General features: G+C 36.8%; 1 protein-coding gene and 1 pseudogene across 5 annotated transcripts in view; one reads left to right on the top strand and one right to left on the bottom strand.

Moving 5' to 3' along the window:
- The window catches only part of LOC145247450 (histone-lysine N-methyltransferase SETMAR pseudogene), a 51,589-nt pseudogene extending 45,386 nt beyond the window's left edge, over positions 1-6,203 (bottom strand). The window contains exon 1 of one of the 2 annotated variants that reach the window (XR_013863263.1): positions 5,960-6,203. The product of XR_013863263.1 is annotated as a histone-lysine N-methyltransferase SETMAR pseudogene, transcript variant X1 (transcript). Of the gene's footprint in view, positions 1-4,953; positions 5,145-5,959 lie in introns of those variants that run through there. The other variant, XR_013863264.1, reaches the window with a different exon arrangement.
- Positions 1-15,681, top strand: part of LOC145247448 (malonyl-CoA decarboxylase, mitochondrial-like) — a 111,577-nt gene that overhangs the window by 20,189 nt on the left and 75,707 nt on the right. The window contains exon 1 of one of the 3 annotated variants that reach the window (XM_080109232.1): positions 4,211-4,973. The exons of 1 other annotated variant lie outside the window; for it this stretch is intronic. In XM_080109232.1, the coding sequence (XP_079965358.1) occupies positions 4,935-4,973 (39 nt within the window). In that variant the 5' untranslated portion in view covers positions 4,211-4,934. Of the gene's footprint in view, positions 1-4,210; positions 4,974-15,681 lie in introns of those variants that run through there. One more of the 3 variants, XM_080109234.1, reaches the window with a different exon arrangement.

Genomic DNA, 15,681 nt, shown 5'->3' with positions numbered 1-15,681 from the left:
GAAAGAAATACAGTCGCCAAAAGATAAGCGTTTCATTATTTCTAGTCGTCAATTTGAAAAATCACTTGCAAATGCGACTGTTTCACTAGCAATATATTTATTTGACTTGAAAAAAAAAAATACAGCAAATGTGGACAAATCTTTATGATGATGGAATGAAGATGTCATATTCTAAAAATCGTGTAAATTGATGAATCTTTTTTAACTAAAAAAATCAAATGAAGCACTGTTTTTTTGATCCACCATAAATAAGGGGGAGAAAACTCATTTAAAACTATCAAGATAAAAATCAGCCTTGAACAGATACAATTTAATATTAAAATAGCTAAAAATTATAAAATTTGATTTTCTTACTTAAAAAATCTAGTTAATCAATTCACACCATTTTTGGAATATGACATCTTTGTTTTGTGACAAGTACGCACATCATAAAAATTTATCTGTTTTTGATTTCTAAATTCGAATTCTAAATAAGGACTGGTTTTTATTTTTTAATGTAATGTAAAATGGCTGACATATATAAAGTTAGGTATGTGTGTATGTTTTTGTTGCGTAAATTCGAAAATAATTAACCAATCATTATGAATGTTTAAACATAGTTGCTAAGCTTAATAAGTGTGGGTAATAAGTGTTGAGCCATTATGCAGAACAAAGATGGCGACATTAAATCCGATCGGCGAAGAATCAATGCAGTCCAGATCAGAGTGGTTCAGTCGTGTTAAGACGGTAGTTATAAAGAAGATCATACAAATTCTGGAAGTCATCGCCTCCACATTCATAAAAAGTATTTTACCCCCCCTCCCCCTTGGTACAATGAAAAAGTTAATTCGGACTCAATTTGGTTTAATAGTGTAAAAAATTTTTTAAATATTTATTTTTTCCCCCCTTTTTTTGTTTTATTTATTTTTGAGATTTATCTTTATTTTCATTGGTCAGACAAAAAAAAAATATAAATATATTGGTATAATATGTGTGTAAAAAAAACGAAGCCATTTTTAATCCAATTGTTTAAGATTCTTTTTTTTTTTTTTAAAATGTATATACAAATATATACAGATATACATACATGCACAGTACTTTAGGCAGGTATACAGAACGTGTACATTGTAAGAGGAAGCCATGACACTTTTAATTCAATTGTTTATTGATTGAATTTTACACGTCTAACTTTTTATGGCATTTTGGTCGGGAAAATAAATTAAATAAGTTGGGCTGCTTTTACTGTAACCTATGAAAATACCTTTTCCACTTCTAATATTTAGTTTATGGATATTTTCTATGAATGCAAAGCAGTTTGAATCAAATATATGCATTCGGTCCAATTTGGGTTTTACATCGCAAAACGCTTCATACGGGGTTCTGCCTAATCTTTTATTGAATGATCTATTTCTGATGTATGCCGCCGCCATTAAAGCATACGTCCATAAACTTTGGACTAATTTTGATTCGATAAGTAGACATCCTGCCATTTCCAAAAGGGTTCGCCATGCTCTTTCAGTGATGCCATTTTGAAATGAGGAATAAGGGGGTGATTTCTCGTGTTTAATACGATGGTTAATTAATAGAAGTTCAAAGTCTTTACTCTTAGATTCAGTTCCATTGTCCGAACAAATACATCTTACTGAGCCGTACGGAGTGATGTCAGCTAAATATTTATTAGTGGCTAGGATAGTGTCAGATTTGTTTTTTTAAGAAATAAGCCATAATTAAACCTGAATAGTTGTCAACAAAATTTAATGTATACCTGAAGTTATCTTTTCCCATCAAACTTATCAGTCCTGCTAAGTCACAGTGCACAAGTGAAAGAATTTTGGTGGCTTTTTTTATCCGGTGTTTTACTTATGTATTTGACGATTTTTCCCTGTGCACAAACATCACAATTTGGGAGATCGTCTGAAGGTATTATTTTCATGTCTTCGACTACATTTGGTAACTTTTTAATATCAACAGTATTGCAGTGTCCAAGAATTTTATGCCCGGTTCCAAGTTGTGACAGGCGGTTTTTGAGGAAAGCATACTTAAAGCATATTTAAATAATATAGTTAGTCATTTTCTATAATGCTAAATACAGTTTCATTTGGGTATATCAATTGTTATGACCAAACTTTATATTCGTGCCTTGTTTGATGGCTGCCTGTCTTGCTTAAATGTAGGTATGAAAAGAGCATTTTTAAGAATACAGTTACAAATTGTTTTTATTATTTTTTGTGATATTTTAGCATCACCTTTTTTCAAGACTATATCATTTATCTGACTACCGTTGGCCATTTTGACAACATGACTCTGTGGATTAAAGTACAAATCAAAATTAATAAAATCAGATTCCTTGGTGATAACGTGTGCTGTAGCACCACGGTCTACAAGAAGATTTTTACCGTTTGTCGTATTATCAAATTTACATGTGAATAGAAATGTATGTTCTTCATGAAAGTTCTCAACATTTTTGATGGAGTCCACTTTTAGGTTTTTATATCTACATTGTAAACTTTTGTGATTGGCTTGTCCACAATTATAGCAGATAATTTTATTTTTCTTGGGAAAATAATTTTTGGGGAAAACATTGCAGTGAGATATGTAATTTGATCATGTTAGTTTCCGAGAAGCATTTTTGAACTTCATGATATTGCCAGAGTTATTATTGTCTATGAGCATCTGATACGTCTCTTCGTAACTGCGCAATGCCACTTTAAATTGACTGAAAGTTATGGGTTTATATTTTTGCGTTATAACAGTTGTAAATGGTTTAAAATCGGCTGTAAATCCCTTGAGTGTCATTGAGATTAATAGGCTATCGCTTATTTCACCCAAGAGTTTTAATGCATTTACTGTTGTTTCTGCCTTTATAATATGTTATTGTCTCATCTTCGATATGTTTTAGAGATGTTAGTTCTGTATATAGAGATATAATTTTGGGTTTCCCTTTTGATAAATAATGTCCTCTTAATACGTTCAACGCTTTACGCCCATCATCCAAGGCATTTCTTATAATCAAAGACAGATTTCTGTTGTCTAAGCATTGAATCACTTCTGCAAAAATGATTGCATTCTTTTTTATAAACTCAGTCCTAAGATTCTCTTGCAGAGATTGAATAACTTTGTGTAATTTGCATATCCTTTAATACCTCCAAAATTTCACCTGCCACAATTCGAATTTAGATTCCAATCTGTCAAAGCAAAGTCTATTGCTGGGCCCATAACCTGTTAAGTTGTGAGCCATTCTGTAAAACAAAAGATGGTGGCAGTAGATCCGGTCGGCAAAGAATCAATGCAGTCCGGATCAGCAGTGGTTCAGTTGTGTTAAGACGGAGACTGATAGCGAACTGACTTGAATCCAAAATTTGATATTTTTATAATTAGGTCGGAGGTTCCCCACTGGTTAGTTGTCCTAATGCGTAGTTATAAAGAAGATCGTCCAAATTCTGGGAGTCATACTCTCCACATTCATCAAAAACATTTTAACAAAAATAATAATGTTTATTTTACCAGAAAGGGATGATTTTTATGTACGCGATATGGGCGAGTCACAGTCCTTGAATGTGTGCTATCTACCCATGTGCATGAAATTAAAAAGATTTAGAGTCCATTATTAATGCGGTGATATGTGTATTTTAATAAGACATGAGTTTCGGAACCTCATTCAAGTGGAAAAATAATATCGCATAATTGTAAAGGTAATGCTGAAAGCTTTAAGTGACTGAAGAAATCCTCTGAGACAAAGGAAGTTATTAATGTCAGCGTGATTTTGCGAATAAAACCCTGCCAATGTAATATACCGTAAAATTTCAAGGGGGGTGGATTTTGTCTGTTGCATGTTTATCTCATTGCGTGTGTCTTTTTGTATGTATTTATGTATGTAATTGTGATACGTCTAGTGTCTATATATGGTAATGTTCATAATGTCTTATATGTGTGTATAGTCAAACATTGACATTGATATGTGTGTATACTCTTGACCCTGTCGCTCGCAGCTGTAAAGGGAACCGCAGGCACAAAATAACAAGTCAGAAGGCTTCTTTTAATTAATAAGTTGTTTGTTTCTTGACAGTTCAACATTCTTTCGAATCTTAACTCTTTTTTGCGTTTCTTTCTCCGACGCATCCCTGCGCTAATTTCAACACGTCTGTTCTATCCCAAATCGGAAAACAGACTGATTTGCATGCAAGAGAAAAGATATCTTTCTCTCTTTCTTTCATGCTCTCTCTCTCTTTCTTTCTTTTTTTTCCATGTTCTCTCTCACTCGCCCCCGAATGTCCTATTTCAGGCTGCTATCGTCAACCCAGCTACAGAGTTTGACATACGTCAATTTTACTCTTGATTGTGAATACAGGGCCATACTAACTCCCTTTTAGCCACTGTAATGGCGACCAACATTTTACCCATATGGAAAGAGAATTAAAAAAAATTTTTTTACTAAAAACACAATAGCAGTTGTTCTACTTGATGAATTTTAGAATTTTTGGATATATTACTATTTTCGACATGACAATTAAGTAGATTCTGTCGCTTTTGCTTAAAACCACATATTTAAAAATCGATCTGTCCACGGTCTTAACTAACACCTTTAATCTTTCTTTTCTTTTAAGTATTAAAACCTAATGTATTTCACTCTAAATAATTTGCGTGACTAAAATAAGAATTTAATCTTGATTTAGATAGCTTCAGTTAGAGATTAATTTATTTTTTTAATTTGACCCAATTTACCTTGACCTGATTCTGTACATTCTTTAATTTTTGTATCACGATCCAATTAGTAAATAAAACGATATCAAGGTATCGTAATTGTTATACTTAGGTGCATCCATAGATTGCGTTGCTGATCGTTTCTTTTTATGTACCCTTGTTTTCAAAGTCGTCCAGAGATGGCGCTTCGAGTAAGCCAATTTTTTCACGCCTTTCGTTTGTAAATCGGCGTATTTTTTTTTTTTTTTTAAATCATGTCTTTTCTCAACTTACCGTTCCGATATGCATGGAAGGTGGGTTCGATTCATTATTATTATTTTTTTGTTTTAGAAATATGAAACTGCTGTAATTGTTTTGTTTATGTTGAATGTCAACCTAATATATTTCCCTTTCTTTCTCTTTCGTTATTATCGAACTTGCCCGGCGGTGTTGATCGATAGTTTATTTATTATTTATTTTTACTTATTTTTTGGTGCTAGTGCACTTACTGATCCGTGCTATTTTTTAAATCGTATTTCCAAGTTTAATTCAAGTTTTATGATATGTTTTTTATTCAATTGTAAGGTTGAAGTATAGAATAGATACAAAACACCCTCCCCTCCCCATGTTAAGAATGGCTTTTTAAATAATAACGTTATTATTTCAGCATGGGTCAATAAGTGCACTAGTACCAAGTTTTAAAAAATTTTTTAAAAAATTTAGGTTTCGCTTGTTTTGGTGCTTGTATAGATCAACCTCTATGGCTGTCCATATTCGTTGAGTGAAATCCAGTAACGAATTAGAATAACCGAAAGAAGACCATATAAAATTAAACTCAGTGCATGAAAAAAAAATTTTTTGTTTGTGTTTTTATGTAGAAAGAAGCAGATCAAAAACATTGAAATAGATTGCTCATATATATATATATATATATATATATATATATATATATATATATATAATGCGGCAATATAAATAAATCAGCAATAAAAATACGGGATGAAAAACGATAAAAGAAAATAAATAAAATATACAATAAATGTTCCTATTTACTACTTCCTCACGAGGGCAAAGTTAGACACAAGGTCGATTTTTAATGTGGGGAAAATCCAGCTGCCCAAAAAGGTACACTCTGGATAGGAACAAAAATAAAAATTGCTTCAGTCATGAAGGATCTCTCTTCCCCTGACTGAGGACAGAAAAGATGAAGTGTAGCATCAGAACAGATACTACATTTTGCTTCTAGCCAAAAGGTACGATAAATGTTACCATAGTCAATAAAAGTTACTTTTCTACTTACCTGTCTCTTTCTATTTTGTGTGTTTATTTCATCTCAAATAGTTCCTTTTTATGAGTTTGTAGCCATTTTGTTGACTACCGACTCATAAAAAAGGAATATTTGCAATGACTCTTTTTATTTTTGTTTGTTGGCTTCACTGCACAATCCTCTAAAATGTTGTGGTTTAATTAACTTTTAACGGTCCCGTTACGCCCACTGCCCATGATGCACTGTGTCTGTTTTATTTATTTATTCGTATTGCTACTTGGGCATAGGATGGTATTTATTTCTCTCCTGAGTCGGAAAGTGGGATTGAAAAAATCAGAACCCCAGAGGAGAAGCACTCTGACCATGCAAAAGATTCCTATGCAGCCGCGTTGTCATTTATTGGAAGAGGCACTTCAGGCGATTAGCAATAAACTAACCCCTTGTCAAAGAGAGAAGGCAAAGCCTAGAAGGGTGGACCTCCTATAATTGCACAGGACCACAGACATACAGAACCAGCATTACACTGCCATCAACAGGGAACAGGTCATTACAGGAATGGTCTAATCTAAGTTTGATATAACATTTTTGTATGTGATTTTGTTTTTACCTGAAATGCATTTGTTTGAAATATACTGCACAAGCACCCAATATGGTGTTGCTTCACGAGGGAAAAGAGAGTGCCCCCCCCCAAATATATTTATATTGCATGTGAAGGCATGGGCCTCAATAAATTCATCCACATAATCCTGAACAATAATGCCGAATCGACACGCTATGCCACTGAACAATATTGTTGAATCGATACGCCACATTCCTGAGCAATACTGTCGACTGATACAATATGTCACCAAACAATTTCGTCAAATCGACATGCCACGATACGAAATGCAGTAACGTGAGACACGTTATCAGAGCAAATTTTTCAACTGCCCCTGAATGACTCATCGGCCCATTTTTTTATAGTTGTCAGGCAAAACTCAATCGTCGCTTTGGAGTAAGATGGATGCAGCTCATTAGCAGACTTTTGATTTGTAGTCTAAAGGTTCAGGGTTCGCTTTTCACCACATACACTGGCACACAATTCTTAGGCTCGACTCATACACTGGCACACAATTCTTGTGTGCTTCCGCGCATGCTGGGCAAGCCGTTTTTCCTGGTATCTTGCCTCAATGATACAGGCTTGGGAACTTCCTCAGTGGTGCCTTCATCTACCGCATCATCAAACTCTTCCTGCTCTGGATCCTTGGCTGCATCATCTTCTGAGGAGCTTTTTTTCATCAGGTTATTTGTACAGCAGTGGGTCTTCATCATCTGATGAGGTAAGTTCGTCACTGACACAAGTATGTTGGCACGCTGGGTGCACATCCTTTATGTGGCGTGGTGTTCCATCAACTGAGATCGAGTGTTGGTTATTTATTTTTCTCACTTGTACATCTTCTCCACGGACTCTTCACCCAAACTGCATTTCCTTCCTTGTATGGATTAGCAACTGTAGTATCGAGCACCATCACTTCATCCCTACCCTTGACACGGATCCTATAATTGTATAACACATTCGCAGGTGCCGTCAGGGCCGTCTTGTCGTCCTTAGGTATGATGTTGTGCCAGTACACAGCCTCTAAGATCGTGCACTATGTTCTTGCCGCAATGCACTTTATTGTGCAATGGAACCTCTCGATTATTCTGTTTCCGGAGGGTACGTGGGCGCACCGAAATTGAATGTGCACGTCCCATATCTATGTAAAGTCAGCAAATGTCTTTCCACAAAACGCTGTGCCATTATATGGGAGCAATTCGGTCGGCGGCCTCCTTTCACAGAATATACTCTGCAACTGCTTAATGACGCTAGCAGAATCCTGTCGGTGCAACTGCATCGAAATGGCAAAATGGTCGGGGCCACAGTCTATCAACATCAAGTACAACTGGCTGCTGAAATGGATTATATCCATAGCAACCCTGCTCCAGGTTTCCGGAATGTCAAGCCTACCTGGCTTCCAATGCACCAGGGCTGGATCTATGGACTGGTATTCTTTACAATCTTCAACCACCGACCGCACTTCAGTTTCAGTTATTAGTGGATTTGCTAACTTAACAAAATACCATGTCTTGTCCACTAGACCGATGAATTGTCTGTATCTGAGACACGTTTGTGTTCTGCAGCCACAGCACATACACGTTTTCTGAGTTCTGTTACTTTATGGATCTCATTTAACCACCACTGTGGTACTCGAGTAAGTTGGTCAACTCTGTTATCGTGAGACTTAACATTGATTGTTAGTGCATATTCCGAGGCCAAATCTCAGTGTGGAGAGGCGACGCCTTATTAACATTTCTGAGGCTGCTTTGATGTGCACTCTCGTCAGTTATCCACCGATATACACAGGCAGTCCGTTTGTAAATGTATGGCTTTGACTTTTCACTATAATGCAATGTTGATGCCGTGCAGCACAGCATCAAACTATGTGCTTGTCTCCATGCACCGCTCAGAGACAGCTTGCATTCTCGGCCACGAAACCATTGCTTTCCACAACCACGCCTGTAGCAATGGAACTAGCATCCACCCACATTGTAACATCTTCTCCACAGATACACCAGTCACTTTTCACTGGATCGTCCTATGCTGCTCTCAAACAAATGTCTTCGATCATTTGTGCTAGAAGAGGGTCTTGCACTTCGTCATCCCATCCAGTCGTCATCATAGTTGCCCTTTGTTTTACAAACGCTGCGGTGATGCGCAACCAGCCACACACCAGGAAATGACCAGTCAGTTTCACCCACACTGAAAATACAATTCAGCAAGTAAATCTATCGAGCACTGTTGGAATGTCACTTCCATGCCACTATAACAATTTTCTGTGCTCCTCCTGGACATGTATTCCAAATACACATGAGCCTAGTCTTGGCTGTTCTGGGGTCTTGCTTTCCAGACCAAACTTCTCCAAATGTTCCTTGACACGGGTTGCAGAACACACTTTCATTCACAAAAATGTTGTCAATATACGAAGATATAGCCGTGCTTATAGTCTTATTCTGGCTGAGGACAGTATTAACAATGGCCTACATTATTAAAGGGGCAGCGTTTAGCCTAAATCCGAGACAAATAAGAAAACATTGCTATCGCTTGATCTCTACTGTTTGGAACGGCCACAGAGATTCGTCAACATGTACTTGCAAATGGATTCAGCGTAGATCCAACACTGCAACATTTGATCCCTATTATCGTTATTCCCTCAAATTTTTGTAAGCAGACATGCGCGTTGGCTGTATGCACGTCTACATACTCATTTAGCTCGCAATAATCCATAACGAGTCGCACTTCCTGTTTGTTCTCCTGTACAATAGCCATGAGGGGGATTAGACCTTTTGGAGGGCCAAGTTCGTCCTCAGGATAGTGCAGCAGTCAACCATTATCGATCCATACCTGAAGTTCACGATCATATTCCTTACGAATTAATGTTGGGGCTCTGCAAGTCTATTTCTGAACGTAAGGTTGGTCGCCAGACATTTCCACGATGTGGTCCACTTCCGAGTGTTCTGTTCATAGTCTGCGGAGAAGTTAGCCTCGATAATGGTGATAGCAGCAAAATTGGTCTTGCTGAAATGTGGAAAAGTCACCTCACCTGCATCAGACACAGCTAATCCTCCCAACGACTTGATTGCGTCCAGTCCAAGCAATAAATCAAATCCCAGTTAGTATCAATCCACAACTAAAACTTCTATGCTAATGCTCTGCATTACACCAAGGTTCACTTGCACCATTCCTATTCTACAGCAGGTAAGTGTGCTTCCATCGACTGCGAGCACTGGGGTTACGTTCTTTTTTTTTTTTTTTTTTTTTTTTTTTACAAGGGTGTCACCACTTATCAAGGCCCAGAGGCCACTCGAGGATAAGGGTTAATAGGTATACATTAGTCATTGTGATTTTAGCATAGTAAACAGTGGGAATTTTGAAACTTGGATTACTTAGGGGGACGATTCAATTAGAACTTGTTCACATTGGACTTTTTTTTCTTTTTTTTTTTTTCATAGGTATCAACTCATTATCAAGGCCAAGAGGCCACTCAAGGATAAGGGTTAAAGAGTGTACAGTAGAAATTGGACAATATAATAATCATTAGTAATGAAAATTTGTTAAATTTGATAACTTATATGGAACGTCCATTCCTTGCAACACGACTTGCGGACTGGTGACTGTGTACATCCAGTATCCACTAGAGCTGTACATAGCAGTCCATTGATGTAAACAGTGATAACCGGCAATGCACCATTTACACCAGTGTGGGGATGAAAGTGATGCTGAATTCTTGCCCCTTTGCTCATTTCCCGGACAAAATTGAGCAATGTGCCCTCGCTGCTGACATCGATAACACGTGATAGGTTTTTGAGGCTTGACACCAACATCTCTTCCCATCGCACTATCCAGTAGGCAATTGATTGCTCTATGATTGAGTCCATTACACTTGTAACACCGCCGTGAAGTGTCCGTCTCCTTAGGTGTAACTTGTGTCGACCATGCAGCTAATGCAGCTTGCTCTGGAACTCCCGTGCAGTTCTTTAAAATGGTGCAAGCACACGTCAGCATGTGTGATATATCTAGATTATCTATCTGGGAGGACGCTCGTAACAAGTCTTTTGCATATTCTGGCAATCCAGCAATGAATGCACATTGCAAGCATTGATCTGATATGCCACCAAACACGACTGCAAGCCTACGTAGTTCTAAAAATATCTTGACTGTTTCACTTGGTTGGAGGCGGCGTGCTGCAAACTACTTCCATGCAGCAAAAGGATCCAGAGCAAACTTAGTTGCTGGTACACAGCAGATGCGCCGCCTGACAAGCGCATCAGAATGATACACTCTATATGCTTCATCCCACTCGGCTGACATGTTAGTTCAGCTTTCTCCAACCACTCCACTATTGACTGTTCGGATTCACTGCCATCAAATACAGGTATGAGCTTTGGATTGAAGACCGTGATGACCGAAATAGCTCGTCGCTTCACGAGAGAGTACTAAAAAAAAAATTTATATCTGAAGAATCCAAATAATAGGAATAATCTCAAGAATTCAGAAACACAAAATTGTAACATGACTATTTTTTTTTTTTTTTGCAATCGTCATCAGAATCAATCACTGTCCTCAATCCAGCACAACCAGTGGATCATCACAGCTTTTGCAGTGAACGCACAGAAACACATGTTCACACAGAAGACTTTGTTGGTTTGGTCACATTGAACGAACATATGAGAGTCCCTCAGTTGTTTTACATCGACTAACCCAGGCACTCTCATATGTTCGTTCAATGTGACCAAACCAACAAAGTCTTCTGTGTGAACATGTGTTTCTGTGCGTTCACTGCAAAAGCTGTGATGGTCCACTGGTTGTGCTGGATTGAGGATAGTGATTTATTCTGATGACGGTTGCAAAAAAAAAAAATAGTCATGTTACAATTTTGTGTTTCTGAATTTTTGAGATTATTCCTATTATTTGGATTCTTCAGATATATATATATATAGCTATATCACACGTGACAGTACGGTCCTGAACAAATTCGTCCACGCAATCCTGAACAATACCGCCGAATCAACATGCTATGCCACCAAAACAATATTGTTGAATCAAGCAACACCGTCAACTGACACGATACGCCACCGAACAATCTTGTCGAATCGATACGCCATGATACGAAATGCAGTAACGCGAGACACGTTATCAGAGCAATATTTTTCAACTGCCTCTGAATGACTCAATGGCCCATTTTTTTATAGTTGTTGGGCGAAACTCAATCATCGCTTTGGGGTAAGATGGATGCAGTTCATTAGCAGATTTTTGATTTACAATTTAAAGGTCCTGGGTTAACTTTTTGACGTAGGTAAGCCCGACTCGTACACTGGCATACAATTCTTGTGTGCTTCTGCGCATGTGCGTCACATATGGTACTAGTACAGCTTTTGAACCAAGCAAAACTGAATTTTGCCGATTCCAAAATATGCAAATGAATGGAAAATGTCGAATCAAAGCAAACCGGCTTCAAAATCAAAACGAGGCTGCTTTTTGACATAAAAAGAAAATTAATGAAAGAAAAACACCCAGTCTTTTTTTTTTTTTTTTAATGACAATTTATTTTTTGATAAAAATCAATTAATTTATTTTTTATTTTCTGGGAAAGTTAAACTTCTTTCTTTTTTTTTTTATAAATTGTGCTTTTTATTAATTTTTTCATAATCAATGCAACAATAATTTTTACAGATGTTTTGGTAAATGTGTAGTTTAGCGGCGTAAATTATTTGACAGACAAAAAATTTATAAAAACTATATATGAAACACATTATTAGACCCAAAGGCTTAAATAAAACCAAAAAAAATTTAATTTTTATAATTTTTTCATCATTTTATATTAGACTAAATGTATGACATTCGAGGCCGCCATATTGTTTTAAAAATTTGGCCTTTCTAAGGTTTGACATATTGGCCTTTTTACGGTCAAATTTGGCCATTTTTATCCTTGTTCATGGAACTGTTTTTGGCCACCATATTTCTTTGTATTGAAAGAGCGTAAAAAAAGCCAAGTTTGGCCTTAAAAAGCAAAAAAAAAAAAAGCTGTCAAACCATGACCAAATTTTAAAACCAATATGGTGGCCTTGAATGTCATACATTTATTCTAATAAAAAATGATGAAAAAATAATAAAAATGAAATTTTTTTTGCTTTATTTCATCTTTTGGGTCTAATATATAAAAATAAATAGTTTTTATAATTTTTTTGTCTATTAAATAATTTACGCCGCTAAACTACACATTTACCAATGTTTTTTTTTTGTATTTTATTTTTGGAGTATTTGTACGGCTTTTGAAATGGACAAAAACTGATTTGATTAGGGTTAGCTTAGGCTACAACTATGAAATTCATTTTTTGTTTAATCAGTTCTCTTTAATTATACCTTGTCTGCTATGAATGTTATTAAGAGTAGCGTTTGGACGATTAATTGGAATCGAGAATCGGAAAATTCCAAACATTTTTGAGAATCGGTACTGGAATCAGAAAAATTTGTGCATATTTTCTGATGCCAGAAATGATTCTTTTAATGCTTTTATTTTTTATTTAATTTTGTTTAAAACAAAACCTTCCACTGCTGGTAATAATAATAAATAGTTATTGATTTTAAATTACTAGTAAACCTAAAAGGTATAGATCCCCCCCCCCCACACACACACAAGTGTGTTTTTATGTTTGAGAAAATATCTGCACTTTCAATATGTATTTTTATAGTAATCAGGGAAAAATAAAAAAATTATAGTTAAATATTTAGAGATTTATAAATAATCGGAATCGGTAATTGTATTGGAATCAGGAAAAATATTGGAATCGTCCCATCACTAGTTTAGAGTTATTCAATTTACAAGTAAATTTGTCGCCTGCTTCTCAAGCATTCTCATTGGGTAAGTGTTTTGACATCTGAATAAAAAGTGTTGGTTTTGTCTGGTTCAAAAGTTGTACCTATCATCCCTGTATTTAAGAATTCAGGTGATGTCATCTCTCTCTCAGTACGGTCCTGGACATGACCTTAAACTATATCCGATGGTGAGGCCTCAGCTTGTGGGCTTTGGGGAGTGTGGAGCCACCTTTTAATTGCCATTGCTACAAGGTCCACTCTGACCTGGAGTGGTAGTACCTGTTAGGGTCCCAACTATGGGTTAAATAGAAATTGACTTGAAAAAAAACATATTCTACTAAAAAACTTTTCATCCAAATCACTGGATTCGGCATTAAATAACCTGAAAAGAGTTGATATGCCGTAAAATAAAACAACCAACAACCAACCAACCCTCTCAATACAGATCAATAAGTCTCCTGTGTATCATGAGTAAGTTGCTGGAATCCATATTAAATAAAGAAGTAGTCAACCACAACCACGTCACCAGAAATAACCTTCTTAGTGACATGTAATATGGTTTCCGCTCTGCCAGATCTACAGCAGACGTGCTAATGGTTATATCTCATAGGATTAATGAATCTCTCATCAAAGGCTTCTTTTCTAGGGCAATTACTCTTAACAATATCAAAGGCCTTCGATAAGGTATGGCATAAAGGCCTATTTCACAAGATTTCCAGCTACAGTATAACTAGAAATGTTTTCTCTATCATTAAATCATTTCTCTCTGATAGGCTCATAAGAGTAGTGGTTGATGGGCAAAAGTCAGAAGCCCACAGTATTAATGCTGGGCCCAACTCTCTTCCTGATCTACATCAATGATCTCCCAAAACACATAAATCATTTGTTGACATCTATGCTGATGACACGACCATCTATGGCAACATATCAAAGGCCGTAAATGACAAAGTTCTCTCTGATTCTCTCTCCTCTGATCTTGAGCATGTGGTACAGTGGGGAAAGAGGTGGCTGGTTACTTTTAATGCATCTAAATCCAAGCTCCTATCTTTACATCATCAACGCTCTGATCCCCATCTGGCATCAATTGAAATGAATGGCTCTCATCTAGGGGAGGCTCCATGTTTTGATAAACTTCTGGGATTGACCTTTATTTCTGACCTGAAATGGAACACGTACATCGTCTGTTGCCGGGGTCATTGGGAAAATGGTGGGATCCTTCTACTGCTCCAGAAGATATCTCACTACATGCAATTCTCTATCTATATAAAAGCCAAGTACGTCCAAGGATAGAGTACTGCTGCCACATCTGGGCAGGTGCTGCAAAAACAGCCTATCCTGCCTTGACAGAGTACAAAATAGACTTTGTGGCCTAGTGGGGGATGCCCTTTTTTCTTCCCTGCAACCTCTCTCCCACAGAAGAGACGTTGCGAGCCTGTCTTTGTTTTATCATTATTTCCATGGCAAGTGCTCGTCTGAGCTCCAATCTCTCATCCCCCCCTCACCAATCTTTCGCAAAAAATACCCGTCTAGTTGAAACCACTGTCAATAATTTTCCCCATTCTATCTGTGCCTAAATCAAAATGTAGATTCTATGAGCAAAGTTTCTTTCTTCGAAGTGCACACCTGTGTAATTCTCTCCTGTTTTCCTGTTTCCCACCTGACTACAACTTGGATGTCTTCAAGTCCAATATAAACAAATTCCTGATAAACTGCCCCCTTAAGTAAGACACTTTATCAAATCTCCATTACTAACGATTACTGCGATATTATCCCATTGACTACTGTACACGTAATAACTCTTATCCCCGAGTGGTTTCTGGGCCTTGATAAGTGGTGACTATCATGAAAAAAAAAGTGTAGACATCTATAAATAGAAAAGCGAAAATGTATGTATGTGTGTTCGCTTTTTCTGTGTGTCTACAAAAGGCTTCTTTCAGAGAAGCGGTCGCTCGCTTCACAACTTTTTAAAACTTTTTATATCACATATAAATCGTAATATCTCACAGTTAACAACGAAGGTCGCCTGTCTATTTAATTTGCTTGATTTCGGGAAGATAAATATTCGATATTTGTCGCTCGTTGCATGTGGGTTAGTCTTTTTCCTATAACATCTTGGGGGGAAAAAAAGCGTTCAGCAGTAAATGAAATCCCGCAGTCAAACTTGACCTCATTAACTCATTAAAAGTAATGAGCACCTGCTAAATCCAAGTAATTGAATAAATTTAAACATGTTTCCATGAGCATGTCGCGGTGGGGCAATGGTTAACGTCGCACGTTTTTTTTTTTTTCACAACTTTGCCTCAATGGTTCGGGTTCGATCCTCATGCTTACTTTTTTTTTTAACCCCCCCCCCCACCTCTAA

The sequence above is a fragment of the Euprymna scolopes genome, chromosome 25 (assembly GCF_053919585.1).
Source record: "Euprymna scolopes isolate OS-2025 chromosome 25, ASM5391958v1, whole genome shotgun sequence".
NCBI classification, from domain to species: domain Eukaryota; kingdom Metazoa; phylum Mollusca; class Cephalopoda; order Sepiida; family Sepiolidae; genus Euprymna; species Euprymna scolopes.
Note: the sequence above shows the minus strand (reverse complement) of the source record. Positions and strands in the feature narration are given on the sequence as shown.